The 19836-nt window shown below is 41.3% G+C and overlaps 1 protein-coding gene across 6 annotated transcripts in view; it reads left to right on the top strand.

Moving 5' to 3' along the window:
• hectd4 (HECT domain E3 ubiquitin protein ligase 4) overlaps positions 1–19836 on the top strand; it is a 180089-nt gene that overhangs the window by 7157 nt on the left and 153096 nt on the right. For all 6 annotated transcript variants that reach the window (XM_033043699.1, XM_033043705.1, XM_033043702.1 and 3 more), the window contains exons 2-3: positions 1644–2161; positions 16766–16855. In XM_033043699.1, coding sequence (XP_032899590.1) covers positions 1644–2161; positions 16766–16855 — 608 coding nt within the window. The remainder of the gene's footprint in view (positions 1–1643; positions 2162–16765; positions 16856–19836) is intronic.

A 19836-nucleotide genomic window follows, 5' to 3' on the forward strand; every position in this document is an offset into this window, starting at 1 on the left:
GTTATCTGATAAGGGTATAAATCGGCTTTATTGGGTACAATTTCAAAGATCATATGTGATTGACCTTTTTAAACTGGGAATCTAGTTCCTTTATTGCTCCGATCTTCAACTGAAGATGAACCAAAAATTGTTAATCTTGTTAAAATAAAATAATTACGGCCACATTAAGGCAAAAGATTTATATTTTTTGAAGAAATTACATTAAGACAAAAATAATTTCAAGATTCCTCAGTGAAAAACGTAGTCATTGTTTTTATAGAATGTAAAAATAGTTTATTTTAGAAGATGGCTTTTTCCCCAATAATAAAATTTCATTTGCACACTCGTAGTGTTTCTGTATTCAATGATTGTGTAGTAACTCAAACATAATCTTGTATTCTGTTGTGCTGCTTACCTGTCAGTATGAATTTTCTTCCAAAGCGTTTGACATACTGTTTCCATAATTAGATCAAAATGTTTTGTGTGACATTAGTTTTTAATATTGAAATACGTCCACTTACTCATCAATTTCTTCTTCCAAAAGTAGCTATGTATTTATTTAACATCTTTATTGAATAAAAATATCTCCAAGGTACTTCATAGATGCATAACCAGATACAAATGAGCACCAAGCCAAAGGAGGAGATGCTAAAATTGCATAAATAAGATAAGGAAGCATTCTAAATTGTGGTACCAGAATGGCTTCCAGGGCTGGGTTGTAGGTTGGAAAGGGGTTGCAGGTTGAGAGTGGTGTGTTCATGAAAGGTAATACACTGCATTTTGCAGCCAATTACTTACTCTTGACCTACAGTTGCATAGGAAAATATGTAAGGTTATTTACCTAGTTTAGATTAACGGAACGTGTGTGTGAATGATTAAGCCTGTTATTGGAATCTGCTGCGATTCTACCATATAATTAATTTGCTTGTGGAGGCCAAGCATGCCCTGCTTTCAACATTGATGGATGTGGTTTTTCCAGCTTGTATGTTGGAAATTGGTTAGCTGTGGGAGTTGGGTTCTTTCTAGCCTGCGGTCAGGGGATTAAGGTTGAACCCTTGACTGTACTGTTGATCTGTATGACTTATTTCTAACTGGGTAGAGCATTCATCCATTAAGCTAATGGAACATCACTATTGCTTGCATAAGCATATCAATCACATAAAAGATATATCTCGGCCTTTAGCTGTATGTTTTTTTAGTTATTCTCATACTATATGATGCACATATGATTAGCAGCCAAATAACTTAATTAGCCGCTGAATGAAATAAGCAACAATTGGTCTTGTTCACTTCTTCCAAACTATTTTGTAGATTCAGCACTTTGACTTATTTTGTTAAATGCTGATGAATAAAGCATATTTTTCAGTGTTGAATCATTTGTTGGAATATGTTGATTGGCACTAATTGATTTGTGTGTTTTTTCAGTGAAAGTCATTATTTCAAAAACATTATATGATATCAGGACACTAAGCCTGTAGACGTCAAGGCAACCTCCTGGCCTCTTCTTGTTTAATACTCGTATAATTAGGAACATGGTCTTCTTTCTAGCCTTGAAGTAAAAATCATATGTGCAACTATTTAAGAGTTTAAAAATAAATTGAGCTGTAATGGTTACTTATCACAAATAAAATCATTACCTATCACTATCGTTATTCAATTTTCAGATACTGACATTCGAAACTAAAAATCCGGAAGAGCTGGCTGAACGATTACGAGCTGTATGCGGGAACCAAAGTAATGCTTATGCTCGACTACTTGAATACCGTCTCAATGCACTTAGAGGGCTATGGAATGCACAACGACAATTAGCACTTGAAGAACAACATGAACGTGAAAACTCCAGTGATGAAGAGACCATATCCTTGCTTAAGCGGCAGGGTTTACTGCAACAACCGGAACAGGCACCATTTACCTCTCGCATGGGCCTCTTATTGGTATTCCCACTGATCCAGTCACAAAGTAAGACCGACCCTTCCCTCTGTAACATTACCGCTGAGGTGCTCCTCAACTGCCTTAGAGATTGCCAGCCTCTGAGTCTCACAAAAGAACCTGCCGACTGTCTAAACGGTTTGGAAACCCTGCTTTGCTCTTGGTTGGAAGAAACATCTGCCTCTGGTCATTCCATCACAGGGAAACAGAAAGAGAATGCTGCAGCTGCACTGGTGGCTCTTGCTTGTGCAAGGTAGGAACACTCTGGCATATTTTAAAGTTGTAATAACTAAAAATACATTTTGTATGATCATTTACGATGTGTCGGACAATGTCATCTTTAGCAAATTGTGAAAGACAGCTAGGAAGTAACATGCTGCAAATTACTAATTACACAGGGGACAGAATATAGTCAGCAAAGATCTGATATCTTGAGAAACTAATTATGGACACATTATTCATGTCACTGCTTTCTGTGAAAGATTTGTCTCTACTGTCACTATCCAATCGTGCCTGTAAGTGTTTTGAGCATAAGTTCACAAAATGTTTATAAGCAAAGGAATATCTAATGTGTTTAAAATAAAATTGGAACATTTTGGAAATGGTGTCAATTGGCATGGAAAAGGAAAGGACAGAAAATACAAGATCTCACCTGCTCTGTTCATTTTTCCTTTAGTGAATATATATTTTTGTTTCAGTTTAAGCATTTGCAATTAAAAAAACAAAAACTTTGTATCTGTTCTTGGAATTCTGTCCTGGTTGATGTTCAGAATTTTTAGTTTATGTTAAAATAATTATCTTACCAATAGCTGAAGGAATGGCGGACTTTCTTTGTAATTCATGTCGCATTTCCACTCCCTTGCCATTAACAGTTACTTGAGAACCCTCGGCACCGTTCAAATTGCAGCCCAAAAGTCCAAACGTTGCTGTCACTTTCTGAAAATTGATTTTTCATGGAGGAGCCTGCAGTTGAGGCAATTCCTCAGTATGCATAGATCCATAGTCCTTCAGCATTGTAATGAGCCCTTCAGCTCATTGTGTCTATGCTAACCATCAAGCACCCATTTACACTAATTCTGCACTAATCCAATTTATTCCCCCATGCTTTTTTTCCAGCCACCCCCAACCCCCACAGATTCTATCATCTACCGATAAACTAAGGGTATTTTTTGGTGGTCAGTCAAGCCATCTGGAATGTGAGGGGATGCCAGGAGGGCACCCACACAATCACACGACAAATAGGCAAACTCCCCAAAGGTAGCAATAGAGCTCGGGATTGAACAGAATGACCGGAGCTGTGAGGCAGCACCTCTACCATCTGTGCCATTGTGAAATATGTCCAAGCAACATACGCCCAGATAGGCCATTCAGAATCATTCATAATTTTAACTGCCAGTAACCCAGGAATGTAGCTTGCTTTTGGTCCAACATTATGTCATTCATAAAGGTCCTGCCACTGGGCAGTGGTTCACCATTGAGAATTGGGCTGGCATGGGAATGTGTTGACACTGCGGGATTTGCTTAAAGTAATGGAGACTTGGCACATAGGTCAGTGAGTATAAATGACGTTCTGCTGTTAAGAAATTCTGGGCCAGTAACTTTGCTCTTTGGTAATTTACATTACCATTATATATGGTTAAGTGGGAATAAGTAAAGTAGAATTTATGATTCCATGTGTTGTGTCGTGGTTTATTATAATTTATTAACAAATCTGTAAGAAATTGGGCTATATTGAGATAGGGAGATGCCATTTGACTATTGTGTTTTTGAGTATTTTGTCACATAATCTATATTCTTTGAACATGATGAACAGCTGTAAGTGTCCCAGAGACTAGATTTGTGCAATAAAGTTTCTGTTTTGTTATGGTAATCAAGGATTGGAAGCCTAACAAAATAAAAAGGAAATGTGGTAGAATTGGGTAGATATTGTATTCCTTCTTGCAGAATGGATATCTTGATGATAGATATCTGTGGAGTAATAACATCTTGTTTTGAGGCTCGTTAGTTTTTATGAGCACATTGAATGATGCAGTCTGAAGATCTCAATGTACAGCTTTGATTCATATCGAACCTCCTCAGATTAAGAATGCCTGATTTATGTACATATGAATCAACACAAGACCGGTAGGATGGATATTCTGGCTGCTAGAGGCATCGTATGCCTTGTGAGAATGTATCTTGCAGAGAATCTGAATGATTGAGTTAAATGTCCTGGTTTAACTACATGTTGCCCTTGGTTGGGTTACAAACAGTTCTCGAGAGCGGAACCCTGTCATAATCCAGGGAGGACTTTTATTAGGTTTGTGTCGTATGTATATTTGTCTTGTGTATAAGGATTGAATATAAGCCAATACCCAAATACGGAATAGTTGAAAATAATCTACAGAACTGCTGCTAAAATGATTACTATTCCCATAAACTGAGTTTTTAATGGGATGAATTAGAAGCTGATTTTATTCGTGCAGTTTTTCCGTCATAGAAATAAATAATCCAAACCAAAATAATAATATAATATGATTGACATGAAGTATTTGTTTTACATGCTGCTTTGCTCCTTAATGCATACTTGAATTGAAAAGCATAAATTCTTAGTATTATTTTTTATTACAGCTAAGACTTTCTCCTTGGCCAATGTGTTATATGTCTACTGTTTTAAGGACAAAGGAAAATTTTGATATAGTTTTAAGAAAACCACTGGATTTCTTTCTCCTGACAAAGTTATATTTGAGAGTCCTCAGCCATTCATTATTAAATGGGAAATGATTTAAAATTATCAGGGAAGGAGCACTAATTTCTGAAGCACATGTTATCCAGAGGTATTTTGATAATCCTTTTGACTGGATGTACCATGGTATTCCCGGTGAGATATTGAGTCAATTGCTGATAGTAAAGAAAAAAAATCCATGGAGGAGTTTCAGGAGCTAAGGAGTAAACTAAAAAAGGAAATCAGAAGGGCAAAAGGGGGCCAGGAGATCGCTCTGGCGGGTAGCATTAAGGACAATCCCAAAATATGTTATAAATACATAAGGGGGGAAAGGGTAACTGGAGAGAGAGAGTGGGACCTCTCAGGAATCAAATCTCTGTGTGGGGCCACAGGAGATGGGCAAGATCCTAAATTAGTATTTCTCCTCTGTATTTACCGAGGAGAAAGACGGTAGGACGGAGGAAATTGGAGCAGTCACTGGAAATGTCTTGAGAGCAGTCAGGGTTACTGTCGAAGAAGTACTGAAGGTACTATCATGTTTGAAAGTAGACAAATCTCCAGGGCCTGATCTGATATATCCGAGGACACTAGAGAGGAAATTGCGGGAGCCCTGGTTTAAATTTACGAGTCGTCCTTAAATACAGGAGAGGTGCCGGAAGACTGGAGGGTGGCAAATATAAGAAGGGCTGCAGGGAAAATGTTTGGAACTATAGACCGGTGAGCTTAACATCTGTAGTTGGTAAGTTACTGGAGAATATTCTGAGGGATAGGATATACAGGTATTTGGGTGGGCAAGGGCTGATTTGGGTTCGTCAGCATGGTTTTGAACGTGCGAGGTTATGTCTCACAAATCTGATTGATTTTTTATTTAAGACGTGACCAAAAAGGTTGATGAAGGCAGAGCTGTAGATGTTGGGTACATGGACTTCAGTAAGGCGTTCGACAAGGTTCCGCATGGTAGGCTGCTCTGGAAGGTTAGATCGCAGGGGATCCAAGGAGAGATCGCTGAATGGATAATGAGGGTAATGGTGGAAGGTTGCTTCTCAGACTGGATACCTGTGACTAGTGGTGTGCCCGTTACAGTTTGTCATCTACATCAATGATTTGGATGAGAACATACAGGGCAAGATTAGCAAGTTTGCTGATGATACATAATAATAATAATAATAATACATTTTATTTGTGGGCGCCTTTCAAAAGTCTCAAGGACACCTTACAGAATTTAACAAGAGTAAAAAACATATAATCGGAGTAAAATAAATAGTAAAGTCATCACCAATAGACAAATTAAAGACAGAATTCGATCCAAAGACAAAAAAATCAAAAACACAATGTGAAGTTAGTGGATAGTGAAGATGGTTGTGAACGATTGCAGCAGGATCTGGTTTGATTGGCCAGGTTGGCGGAGGAATGGTTGATGGAATTTAATACAGAGAAGTGTGAGGTGAGGCATTTTGGAATGTCAAACAAGGGCAGGACCTACACAGTAAATGGTAGGCCTCTGGGTAGTGTTGTGGAGCAGAGGGATCTAGGAGTACAGGTGCATGGTTCTTTGAAGGTCGAGTCGCAGGTAGATAAGGTGGTCAAAAAGGGTTTTGGCGCTTTGGCCTTCATCCGTCAGAGTATTGAGTATAGAAGTTGGGAGGTCATGTTGCAGTTGTATAAGATGTTGGTGAGACTGCATTTAGAATATTGAGTTTACTTCTGGGCACCATGTTATAGGAAAGATATTGTCAACCTTGAAAGGGTTCAGAAAAGATTTATGAGGATGTAGCCAGGACTAGAGGGTGTGAGCTATTTGGAGAGGATGAGTAGGCTGGGTCTCTATTCCATGGAGCGCAGGAGGATAAGGGGTGATCTTATAGAGGTGTATAAGATCATGAGAGGAATAGATCGGGTAGATGCACGAGTAGAGTAGGGGAATCGAGGACCAGAGGACATAGGTTCAAGGTGAAGGGGAAAAGATTTAATAGGAATCTGAGGGATAACTTTTTCACACAAAGGTTGGTGGGTGTATGGAACAAGCTGCCAGAGGAAATAGTTGAGGCTGGGACTATCCCATAGTTTAAGAAACAGTTAGACAGGTACATGGATAGGACAGGTTTGGAGGGATATGGACCAAGCGCAGGCAAGTGGGACTAGTATAGCTAGGACATTGTTGGCCAGCGTGTGTGAGTTGGACCGAAGGGCCTGTTTCCACACTGTATCGCTCTATGACTTTATGACTCTACAAATGCTGGAAATCTGGAATAAAGACAGAAAAACACCTGGCAGATCAGGCAGCATATTTGGAAAGAGAAATTGCTAATGTTTTAGGCCTGGGACACTTCATTAGAGCTGGGAAAGAGGAAAACAGTTTAATAGAACGTAGGGAAAGGCTGGGTATCTTTCTGATAGGTGGGACCAAAATATCCAAGGTTTGTTTTGTGCAAGTTATTGCAAAACCTGGTCCTCCCCAGATTATGAACGCCTGACTTCTGTACAGCGCTACATGTGAACGAGCATTTAGGAGACCAGATGGAAGGATTTGCCATCTGTTGCGGGGCTGCAGGCATCTGTTGCCTGGGAACTTGGTTTGCGGCAGCATTTCTGACTCGCGAACTGTTTTAGTCATGAATGGTTAACAGGAATGGAACCCTCCGTAATCTGGGGAGAACCTGTTGTGAGGTTGCAGGATATGCCCAACAGGCAGACTATAATCAATAGGAAAAGAATGTACAGAAAAAGTCTAAGAAGGAACTGCAGATGCTGGAAAATCGAAGGTAGACAAAAATGCTGGAGAAACTCAGCGGGTGAGGCGGCATCTATGGAGCGAAGGAAATAGGCAACGTTTCGGGTTGAGACCCTTCTGCCAGAAATGTATAAACGTAAATAGCATTGTTTCATGTGGATCAAAATATTGATCGTTTTTCCAGTTATTCTCAAAACATTGTAGTACAGGTGCACAACCTTTTATCCGAAGATCCAAATAACGAAAACCTCCGAATAGCGGCCATTTTTTTGGTCCTTGAAGAAAGGTCCTTGAAAACGTTCACCGAGGGCGGCCCGCAGAGGTGACAGCGGAACCTCCGGTCGGTCCTCGAAGAAAGGGGAACTAAATCCCCATTCATAAAAGAGAAGGTGAGGGTATATTGCGCGGGAGGGTTAATAATTGACAATATGTTGCTGCCTGCCCGCTGAGTTTAAAAGTTCCCACGGTAGACTCACGATACACAGTGCAGATTGTCGCTCCCTTCAGTTTCACCCCACCTACGCCCCACTGCTTCCCGGCCATGTATGTGACTCCTTCCCTCCCCTCTCCAGCTCCCCGCCCATTGCACCGGCGCGGGGGCTTTGCACTGTCTTCCCTTCAGCTCCAGTCCAGGGGGGTGGCCGGAGACGTCGGGACCAACGGGACACCAATACAATACAATAATAACCTGCAGCCATACAAAAAAAGAACCAAGACACACACCAACACAATTCAATTCACATAAACATCCATCACAGTGAGTCTCCTCCTCACTGTGATGGAAGGCAAAGACTTGTCTCTCCCCTGCTCTCCATTCCTCTCCCGAAGTCGAGGTCAAAGCCCCCGGCGGGCGCTAGCAAGTCCGCGGCCACTCAAAGCCACGCCGGGCAATGTAGGGCCCTGCCCCGGGTCTTGATGTTGGAGCCCCCGGCGGGCGCTAGCAAGTCCGCGGCAATTTACAGCCGCGCCGGGCATTGTAAGGCCCCCCTCCAGGTCACTCTCAACCCCGTAATTTGGGTGGGAGAAGTCGCCGCTGCCGGTGCCCCGCAAAGCAGTCTCCCACCGGGGACCCGCGAGCTCCCGGTGTCACCATCCACCGGAGTCGGGTCGCAGCAGCCCTCCACGCTCCGAAGCTGGCTAGCTCCACGGAGGTAGGTCCGTAGGTCCACAGGCTCCACAGCTCCCACCGCCGCCCACCGACCCCCAGGCCCACTGCAAGCACGGAGATCCCAGAGACCCACAGCCAGCAGCAACTCCAGCCCAGCCCCGCTCCAACTCCAGAGGAACATGTAGGGGCAGAAGCTGATGGTGTGCAAGGTACGTCTTGTTCTTGGGGTGGCGGATGAGGGGGCGCAGCTCGGGCTGTGGGCAAACTGCCACTTGTCGCCGTAGCGGCCCATCGGGGAGCGGATTCCTCTGGAGTTGGAGGGGGAGGGGGGTATTGTGCTGTTTGATCGCCCCCTGCTATCCCAGGGACAGGGAGACACAGCGGCTTTTTAGACTGGTGGGCAATCACTTCCAAAGTTCTGCCCATACAGTCAGTACACCTCTCCTACACTGCGTTTCATACAAACATTTATTCTGCAAGAAAAAACGATATTGAAGACTCAAACACGCGATCGAGTAACTGCCAGGATCAAGGCGCAAACTCGCGACCTTGCGGATATGAGCCGAGCACTCTACCACTGAGCCAGCCATTAAAATCTACGCTAAAAAATTTCCATTCCGAAGACCGACAAATTCTGAATTACGAAAAGTGTCTGGTCCCAAGGCTTTCGGATAAAACGTTGTGCACCTGTACTTTAAAATTTAATGTTATTGACTTTGCCACCCTAATCAGTCTTAATTCATCTTATTGGCTTTGTATCTATTCAGCATCTTCTCAACAAGGATTTCTGTTTAACATTACATGAAGATGCAAAATTTAACATGGTTATTGTCATACTGTACATCAGATTGGTACTGACATTTGATTTTGTAGATTCGGAACAAATCTCTCAAGATTGAGACGAATCTCTCAAGCAAATGAAATTTGATATGTTGCTCCCTATTTTATTCGAAATTCAGAATGATACCAAACTATTAACTATTATTTTTGCATTATATACTGTCTTTCTAATAAACTATTATGAAGTAAAAAATACACTTCATGCTACAAGATTGTTTTCCTGGCTGTAATATGTTTTACAGCAGAAGGGTCTGAAGAAGGGGTTCGGCCCGAAACGTTGCCTATTTCCTTCACTCCTTATATGCTGCAGCACCCGCTGAGTTTCTTCAGCATTTTTGTGTACCTGTAATATGTTTGACCTGGGATATCAATCCTGGAAAGAAAAATGATCTTACATTTCTCAACACTGCTGTTCATTTTCTTGCTAATGAATGCAAAAATAAACCGCTGTAGATCCAGGAAATCTGAAATTAACAGAAAATGCCAAAAATACCTGGCATGCCACTGAACATTACAGAGAGAGTGAAAGAATGAATGTTTACCGAATGTTTTCCGTTCATGGCATTTTAGCAGATGAAAGATTTGAAGGTAAATTTTTCGCTCTACAGATGCTGCCTGACTCTTGAGTATTTCTGGAAGTTTCTGTTTTTATTTATATGCCAAACACAGGGCTTGTTTTTCTAATTGCATATTGTACATGAATGTAGACAAAAATGCTGGAGAAACTCAGCAGGTGAGGCAACATCCATGGAGCAAAGGAAATAGGACGGTCAGTCTGAAGAACGGTTTCGGCCTGAAACATTGCCTATTTCCTTCGCTCCATAGATTCTGCCTCACCCGCTGAGTTTTTCCAGCATTTTTGTCTACCTTCGATTTTCCAGCATCTGCAGTTCCGTCTTATACATTAATTTTTTTGTCCCGTTGAGGGTATAGTTTGTAGTGGGCTTTTAAATGTGTATGTGTGGGGGGTGGGTGGGGGAAACTTTTAAATCTCTTCCCTGCACGGAGAACCGACCTTTTTCTCTGTCGGGTCTCCGTTGTCGTTGGGGCCTAGCACCGTGGAGAGGCCTCCAACCAGAACGACCTGGGGGCTCAAGTCACGGAGCCTGCGGAGCTGCGGACCTACCATCGTGGAGCTGGCCAGCTTCGGAGCGTGGAGAGTTCGGAGTGTGGAAAGCTGCGGCGGCACGCGGCTGCGACCCGATGGTGACACCGGGAGCTCGCGGGTCCCCGGTGGGAGACTGCTTTGCGGGGCACCGGCAACGGCGACTTCTCCCGCTCGAATTGCGAGGTTGAGAGTGACCTGGAGCGGGGCCTTACATCGCCCGGCGCGGCTTTAAATGGCTGCGGACTTGCTAGCGCCCGCCGGGGGCTTTGACTTTGACATCGGGAGAAGAATGGAGATCAGGGGAGAGACAAGACTTTGCCTTCCATCACAGTGAGGAGGAGAATCACTGTGATGGATGTTTGTGTAAATTGTGTTGGTGTGTGTCTTGGTTCTTTTCTTGTATGGCTGCAGAAACCAAATTTCGTTTGAACCTCATGTGAGGTTCAAATGACAAATAAATGGTATGATATTGTATTGTATTGTATTGTATTGTATTGAATGTTGACTTGTAATTAGTCTACAAGATATTGTGCATTCTTCTGAGTCTTATAACCTGTTATACTCTTCCTGAATGATATAGAAATGTCTATAACCACCTTGACCATTGTCCATCTAAGTATAACTTTGTGTCATCCTTTCTATCTAAGATATATTGCCAGGAAATATGTGAGCACACGTCTTCAAATAAGTGATGTAGATTATAAATAGTTGAGACATGATGTTTTTGCACTCTGCTGTTAATATGCTGCTAAGCCAATAAAGACTAGTTTACTCATAATATAGAAATTGGTGATGTCCTATTTTGCCACATTTCTCCCATTTTATTTTACTTTCCCTAATTTCTTCAACATTCCTTACTAGTTGCTAAAATTATACCAATCCTTGGATTGATTAACCATTCTTTTTAGCAACAATGCATGCTTCTTTTAATCTTCTACCTATCTTCTCTGTTCAGCCATGCATGTACTACTTTTCCCCTTTGGTTTCTTTTCCTCAAGGGAATATGTGTTCACAATTGTAAATTTTGGATTGAAATGTTTGACACTTTTCAATCAAATAGTCCAAACCCCCCTGTGCTAAATTACCCATTATATAAGTAACTTGGTTTAGAATTAAGACCCAAGTTTCAAACAATCATATGAGTCTCAGACTCTATTAAATTTACTTATCTTGTTCCTTTGCCATAAGGTTCTTAATTTGTCCTGTCTATTCAACAATATGTGATTTTAATTAGCTATTCTCCTGGTATAATTCCTTCACAAATTATTCCAGAAACCCAGCTCTTTCTCCAAGGTGTTTTTGCCAGTTTGATCTAGCCATTCTGTTTGATTACATTTCCCTGCTCCCTATTCTTATTATACATATTCCTATTTTATGATTTACACTTTACCTACTGTTAAGTGGCTTATTAATTAATCTCGCTGTTATTTGTTGCTGCTCCTTTGTCTGACCAAGGTAACTTGTCCTGTCTGAGATCCTTTCAAGCTACTGCCCTGGCTCATTGTTGGTAATGTGTCCTTAGCAGCTATACAAATGTACATCAGAAGAGATTTCTATCATTTTTGACTGGGCGGAATAATTGTTCATTGGTCCATATCAACGTTCTTTGATCAAGGATGAAGGCCAGGCAATCAGAAACCAAATGTCTGTCTTTCATTTTGTATGTTCTCAGTTGTGGGCCTGTGGACACATTCTTATGTGAAAGGTTTTTATTCCATTTGTTAGCTGCCGAGTCTTTATGAAGACATTGGAACACTCAAAATTCACTCCTCCTCCCTGTTTTTTTTCTTTCTGTTTCTTTTTATAACTGCATTGTCGTTACGAATCAATTTATGGTTGGTTAGTGAGTGCATTAGAAATTGACTGGCTTGCTTTTAATGGCAAATAAATAAGCACTTCTTTTCAAAGATCAGTACTTCAGCCTTGTGGAAGCTGCAGATGTCAGCATTCATTGCCAGTGGGAATGTTGATCAATAATCTTGTATTTTCACTGGCCTTCTGGTTAATAGCTCTTTGGCTTCAGGTGAAGGCCTGTCTTTATTGGCATTATTAATATTTCATTTTTCCTTATTTTGTCATTGATATTTTGGTAGGAAGTGAAAAGAAGATTTCCGAAAGAGCTATAAATAAGTGTACACCTGCAATCTGCTTGAAAAATGTTGCCTCTCTCCAATGCCATCTTTATGCTTTACATGCATGACTGTGTAATTAAGCACTGTCCAATGCCATCTATAAATTCACCAAGACACCACTGTAAAAAAGACATATGGTGCTGGAGTAATTAGGCAGGTCAGGCAGCATCACATGGATAGGTGATGTTTTGGAAAATAGATACAAAATGCAAGAGTAACTCGGTGGGGCAGGCAGCATCTCTGGAGAGAAGGAATGGGTGATGTTTCGGGTCGAGACCCTTCTTCAGACTGTAACTCACAGGAAAAGTTATTTTTGGGTTTGGGGGTGGGTGTTCTTGATCCAACCTACACAACACCAATCGTATATCGACAAACACTATGGCTCAACCCTTGCTCCACTATGTTCTTGATTTTTCTAATTATGTTTTAGCACTCAGGCCTTGTTATTGGCACAGTCTTTCTTTTAGAATCTTATGTATAATTTATACATAACTGATGTATAATTTGCTTTTACAAATTAAAATTGTGTTTTTTCTGAATCTGCCTGTGATGCTACTGTAAACAAGATTATTAATTGTACCTGTGCCTTACCGTAGTCGTGCATCCGACAATGTAACAATACACTTAAGCTATGAATACCCTCTCCTAGGATGGCTATGGTAGACTGATGGGACTAAAGGTTGATAAATCCCCAGGGCCTGTTGGTCTGCATCCCAGGTACTCAAGGAGGTGGCTCTAGAAATCGTGGACGGATTGGTGATCATTTTCCAATGTTCTATAGATTCAGGATCAGTTCCTGTGGATTAGAGGGTAGCTAATGTTATCCGATTTTTCAAGAAAGGGGCGAGAGAGAAACGGGGAATTATAGACCAGTTAGCCTGATATCGGTGGTGGGGAAGATGCTGGAATAAATTATTAAAGAAGTAATAACGGCACATTTGGATAGCAGTAAAAGGATCGGTCCAAGTCAGCATGGATTTATGAAGGGGAAATCCTGCTTGACTAATCTTCTGGAATTTTTTAGGATGTGACAAGTAAAATGGATGAAGGAGAGCCAGTGGATGTAGTGTATCTGGACTTTCAGAAAGCCTTTGATAAGGTCCCACACAGGAGATACGTGGGCAAAATTGGGGGTAGGGTATTGACATGGATAGAGAATTTGTTGGCAGACAGGAAACAAAGAGTAGGAATAAACGGGCCCCTGTCAGAATGGCAGGCAGTGGCGAGTGGAGTGCGGTAAGGCTCAGTGCTGTGGCCGTAACTATTTACAATATATATTCATGATTTAGATGATGAGATTAAATGTAGCACTAGCAAATTTGCAGATGACACAAAGCTGGGTGGCAGTGTGAACTGCGAAGAGGATGCTAGGAGATAGGTTCACGAGGTTAATCCCCGGGATGGCGGACTGTCATATGAGGAAAGATTGGTAAGACTGGGCTTGTATTCACAGGAATTTAGAAGGATGAGAGGTTATCTTATAGAAACGTATACAATTATAAAAGGACTGGACAAGCTAGATGCAGGAAGAATGTTCCCAATGTTGGGGGAGTCCAGAACCAGGGGCCACAGTCTCAGAATAAAGGGGAGGCCATTTAAAACTGACGAGGAAAAAACTTTTTCACCCAGAGTTGTGAATTTGTGGAATTTTCTGCCATAGAAGGCAGTAGAGGTCAATTCACTGGATGAATTTAAAAGAGAGTTAGATAGAGCTCTATGGGGTAGTGGAATCAAGGGATATGGGGAGAAGGCAGGCATGGGTTACTGATTGTGGATAATCACAATGAATGGAGGTGCTGGTTTCGATCCTAACTATGGGTGCTGTCTGTGCGGAGTTTGTACGTTCTCCCGGTGTCCTACGTGGGTTTTCTCCAAGATTTTTGATTTCCTCCCACACTCCAAAGATATACAGGTTGGTATGTTAATTGACTTGGTATAAAAATGTAAATAGTTCCTAGTGTGTGTAGGATAGTGTTAATGTGTGGGGGAATGTCGGTTGGCGCGGACTCTGTGTTTCCATGCTGTATCTCTAAACTAAACTGAACCAGTAAACAGGACAGAGGTTGGGGCCATGAGTTACAGTTTCTTTCCTCAGGGTAGATGATTGAAAAACTAGTGGGAACATGCTTTTAAGGTAAGATGGTAGAGATTTAAGGGGGACCTCAGGGGCAACATTTTCACATGGAGAGCAGTCAATATCTGGAATGAGCTGCCAGAGGTTAGTGGTAAATTTACAAATTGCAAAAGACATTTGGACAGGTAAATGGGTAGGAAGGGTTTTGAGGACTACAGACCAAATTGTATGTAAACGGAACTAGCCAAATATGCCAACTCAGTCAGCATGTACAAAGAGCCTGTTTCTGTGCTGTACAACTCTGTGAGAGAGACTTCTGAGAACTCTGAGATTGGTCTAGCCTAAATTGGAAAGGTAAAGGGGTGGTTGTATTTAGGTAATCAAAACAGGAATTTCAGGAGAGCAAATAGGTGAGAATTATTTTCTGTAAGTTAAAGGGGAAATTAAATTTTCATCCGAATGTTGTTGAGATCTGGAACACCTCCAGAAGAGAATGGAAATTCAAGAAGCATTTTGAATTACTTGAGGTCATGAGGAAAAATAGGGGTATTTATGTGACTGCTCTTTCAAAAGCCCAAGCAGGCAAGTCGGGTCAAATGGTTTACTTTTGAGTTACATCGTTTGATAACTATATCTGGTTTAATTAACATGTCTGTGGATCTATTATAGCAATGAACAGTAAAGAATTCTCGATCAAATATTAAATGGGTTCTTGGTCTTTTTACATACTGCGATGTCAGGCAGGCTCATGATTTAGGCATAGCCTTTTGGCAAATTCGTAACTTGTTTACCTGCAAATATAATTAACCCTGAGGGGACTGGCGGGATGAATCTCAATTTAAAAAAATGAAATATCTAATTGAATCTTGAATTTGTATTCAAGACTCTGTTACATCCCTTTTTAAATTTAGAGAACTTAACCCTGCATCTTCCCCAGGCAACAATGGGCATTATGGACTCTCTTTCCAGAGGTCATCTGTTGCCGGCCTTGTTTTGTCCTGGCTTTCTCCATCTGAAGAAGTGTTCCACCCCAAAATGTCACCTATTCCTTTTCATCAGCGATGCTGCCCACTGATTTACTCCAGCATTTTATGTCTATCTTTGGTATAAACCAGCATCTGCAATTCCTTCCCACACATTTGGTCGCATTGAACTGCTGGCTTTATTTTTTTTTATGATTGTCCAATTTCTGGAGAGAAAGTTCTGATGGGTCAATTTTATTTAACGTGAGTATTTTAATTTTTAGGTGAAGAGGGTTCATAAAAGACCTAGGGAATGCAGTGTCAAACTTAGCAGTGTTTCAGTTATTATTCTAAATGATATGCAGGTCATTTTCTCACTGCTGCTAAGCAGTGTCTTAATTTCATGTGAGGTTCGCAAACAATTGTTGAAGAAATTCAATTTGTGTAATGTTTTCTGAAGCTGTCAACTTGGTTCTTGGTAAGTTTTGTTTCGTATGATTGTCCAGTTAAAATTCACGGCTCCCCAGTTACAAATTACCTGACATAGAAATCTGATGGTGCAAATTATCCCACACATTTTTAAAACATTTTTCAAGTGAGGAATAATGATAAAATGTTTCCTGATATTCATCAATGATTAGAATCAGTAGATATTTAATTGGAGTAATTATGGGTAGAGTTAGGGTGATTATTCAATGAAAGAAAAAAATTGTAGCAAGTTTATACAGAGCGCATCCATGTGGGCTACAACAGAAAACACATTTCTGACTTTTGGAGATATCTGCTTACGGACAGTTCTCAGGAATGGAACCCTTGCCCAACCTTAACCGTCTTCATGTTAGTATGTTAGAGGCTGGAAGAGGATACTGATTGCCAGTCTTAAATTTGAATGAGGGGCGAATTTACCAGACAGACTTCATCCATCTGGCACCGTGTTTATCCCTTTCATGGATCTGTATGGCCATAAGTTTGATCGATTTTTGGGGAAACTTGTCCACAGCTTTGTGTTGAAAATGATTCTGTGCTGCCACTGTCTGCATTGCTGCTTCTGAATGCATTATGACTAATTCACTAAACTATTAACTGACTGTTCTATAAAATTACATAAAGTTCTATAAAATTATGTTGACTATTTGGAAAAAATGTTCAGCCCACCTGATTTAGCCCTTCATATTTAAGACTCTACTTTGCATTTCAGAGGCTCCCTGAAAACCTTCATTCACACTGTGCACTTGTTACAAAAACAAACGGACTTGGGACATTTACCAGTTGCGGACGTTCTGCATGGGTGAGTGGTAGACGGAAATTAAGAATATTGTTCCCAAAGCATGTTGATGTATTTTTGTTTAAAGTCAAATTTACTGAAATCCAATCCTCCATATTGTTGCGTGAAATGTACAATGATCTGCTTGTGTTCCTATAATCTGTTAATGTTAAAATGTTACTTCTGGGTCAGACAACTGTTAAAGTTATGTCACAATTTTAGATGAGTGGCACAACATTAGAGTTGCTGCCTTACAGCGCCAGAGATCACCACATCTACAGCAGTACATTTTTCCTTGTATCACTCTTAATTCTGATCTAATACATCCATTATCCGACTTATAATTTAGCTTCCAGAGCAACCTTCCTACAACCTGGTGACATATTATTCTGCAGTCTAAAGCTTTCATTATCACTGTTAATCATACAACAACATTTGTATAATAGACAATAGGTGCAGGAATAGGCTATTTGGCCCTTTGAGCCAGCACTGCCATTCAATGTGATCATGGCTGATCATTCCCAAACAGTACCCCGTTCCTGCCTTCACCCCATATCCCCTGACTCTGCTATTTTTAAGAGCCCTATCTAGCTCTCTCTTGAAAGCATCCAGAGAACCTGCTCCCGCCGCCTTCTGAGGCAGAGAATTCCACAGTCTCACCACTCTCTGTGAGAAAAAGTGTTTCCTCTTCTCCGTTCTAAATGGCTTGCTCCTTATTCTTAAACTGTGGCCCCTGGTTCTGGGCTCCCCCAACATCGGGAACATGTTTCCTGCCTTTAGTGTGTCCAAGCCCTTAACAATCTTATATGTTTAAATGAGATACCCTCTCATCCTTCTAAACTCCAGAGTGTACAACCCCAACTGCTCCATTCTCTCAGCATATGACAGTCCCGCCATCCCGGGAATTAACCGTGTAAACCTACGCTGCCCTCCCTCAATAGCAAGAATGTCCTTCCTCAAATTAGGGGACCAAAACTGCACACAATACTCCAGGTGTGGTCTCACTAGGGCTCTGTACAACTGCAGAAGGACCTCTTTGCTCCTATATTCGATTCCTCTTGTTATAAAGGCCAACGTGCCATTCGCTTTCTTCACTGCCTGCTGTACCTGACCTGCATGCTTACTTTCATAGACTGATGTACAAGGACCCCCAGATCCCATTGTACTTCCCCTTTTCCCAACTTGACACCATTTAGATAGCAATCTGCCTTCCTGTTTTTGCTACCAAAGTGGATAACCTCACATTTATCCGCATTATACTTCATCTGCCATGCATCTGCCCACTCCCCCAACTTGTCCAAGTCACCCTGCATTCTCATAGCATCCTCCTCACAGTTCACACTGCCACCCAGCTTTGTGTCAACCGCAAATTTGCTAATGTTACTTTGAATCCCTTCATCCAAATCATTGATGTATATTGTAAATAGCTGCGGTCCCAGCACCGAGCCTTGCGGTACACCACTAGTCACTGCCTGTCACTGCCTGCCATTCTGAAAGGGGCCCGTTAATCCCTACTCTTTGTTTCATGTCTGCCAATCACTCCTCTATCCATGTCAGCACTCTACCCCCAATACCATGTGCCTTAATTTTGGCCACCAATCCCCTATGTGGGACCTTATCAAATGCTTTCTGAAAGTCCAGGTACACTACATCCACAGGCTCTCCCTTGTCCATTATCCTAGTCACATCTTCAAAAAATTCCAGAAGATTAGTCAAGCATGATTTCCCCTTCGTAAATCCATGCTGACTCCTGTTACTGCTATCCAAATGTTCGGCTATCTCATATTTTTTGATTGACTCCAGCATCTTCCCCACCACGTCAGGCTTACTGGTCTATAATTTCCTGTTTTCTCTCTCCCTGCCTTTCTTAAAAATTGGGATAACATTAGCTACCCTCCAATCCACAGGAACTGATCCTGAGTCTATAGAACATTGGAAAATTATCACCAATGCATCCACGATTTCTAGAGCCACTTCCTTAAGTACCCTGGGATGCAGACTATCAGGCCCTGGGGATTTATCAGCCTTCAGTCCCATCAGTCTATCCAACACCATTTCCTGCTTAATGTGGATTTCCTTCAGTTCCTCTGTCACCCCAGATCCTCTGGCCACTACTATATCAGGAAGATTGTTTGTGTCCTCCTTAGTGAAGACAGATCCAAAGTACCTGTTCAACTCGTATGCCATTTCCTTGTTCTCCATAAGAATTCAATTTGTGTAATGTTTTCTGAAGCTGTCAACACTTGTGATTCTTGGGTAAGGTAGTTTGTTTCGTATGATTGTCCAGTTTAAACACATTCACGGGCTCCCAGTTACAAATTACCTGACATAGAAATCTGTGGTGCAAATTATCCCACACATTTTTAAACCTTTTTCAAGTGAGGAATAATGATAAAATGTTTCCTGATATTCATCAATGATTAGAATCAGTAGATATGTAATTGGAGTATTATGGGTAGAGTTGGGTGATTATCAATGAAAGAAAAAATTGTAGCAAGTTATACAGAGCGCATCCATGTGGGCTACAACAGAAACACATGTCTGACTTTTGGAGATAATCTGCTTACGGACAGTTCTCAGGAATGGAACCTTGCCCAACCTTAACCGTCTTCATGTTAGTATGTTAGAGGCTGGAAGAGTATACTGATTGCCAGTCTTAAATTTGAATGAGGGGCGAATTTACCAGACAGACTTCATCCATCTGGCACCGTGTTTATCCCTTTCATGGATCTGTATGGCCATAAGTTTGATCGTTTTTGGGGAAACTTGTCCACAGCTTTGTGTTGAAAATGATTCTGTGCTGCCACTGTCTGCATTGCTGCTTCTGAATGCATTATGACTAATTCACTAAACTATTAACTGACTGTTCTATAAAATTACATAAAGTTCTATAAAATTATGTTGACTATTTGGAAAAAATGTTCAGCCCACCTGATTTAGCCCTTCATATTTAAGACTCTACTTTGCATTTCAGAGGCTCCCTGAAAACCTTCATTCACACTGTG

The sequence above is a fragment of the Amblyraja radiata genome, chromosome 25 (assembly GCF_010909765.2).
Source record: "Amblyraja radiata isolate CabotCenter1 chromosome 25, sAmbRad1.1.pri, whole genome shotgun sequence".
NCBI lineage: Eukaryota > Metazoa > Chordata > Chondrichthyes > Rajiformes > Rajidae > Amblyraja > Amblyraja radiata.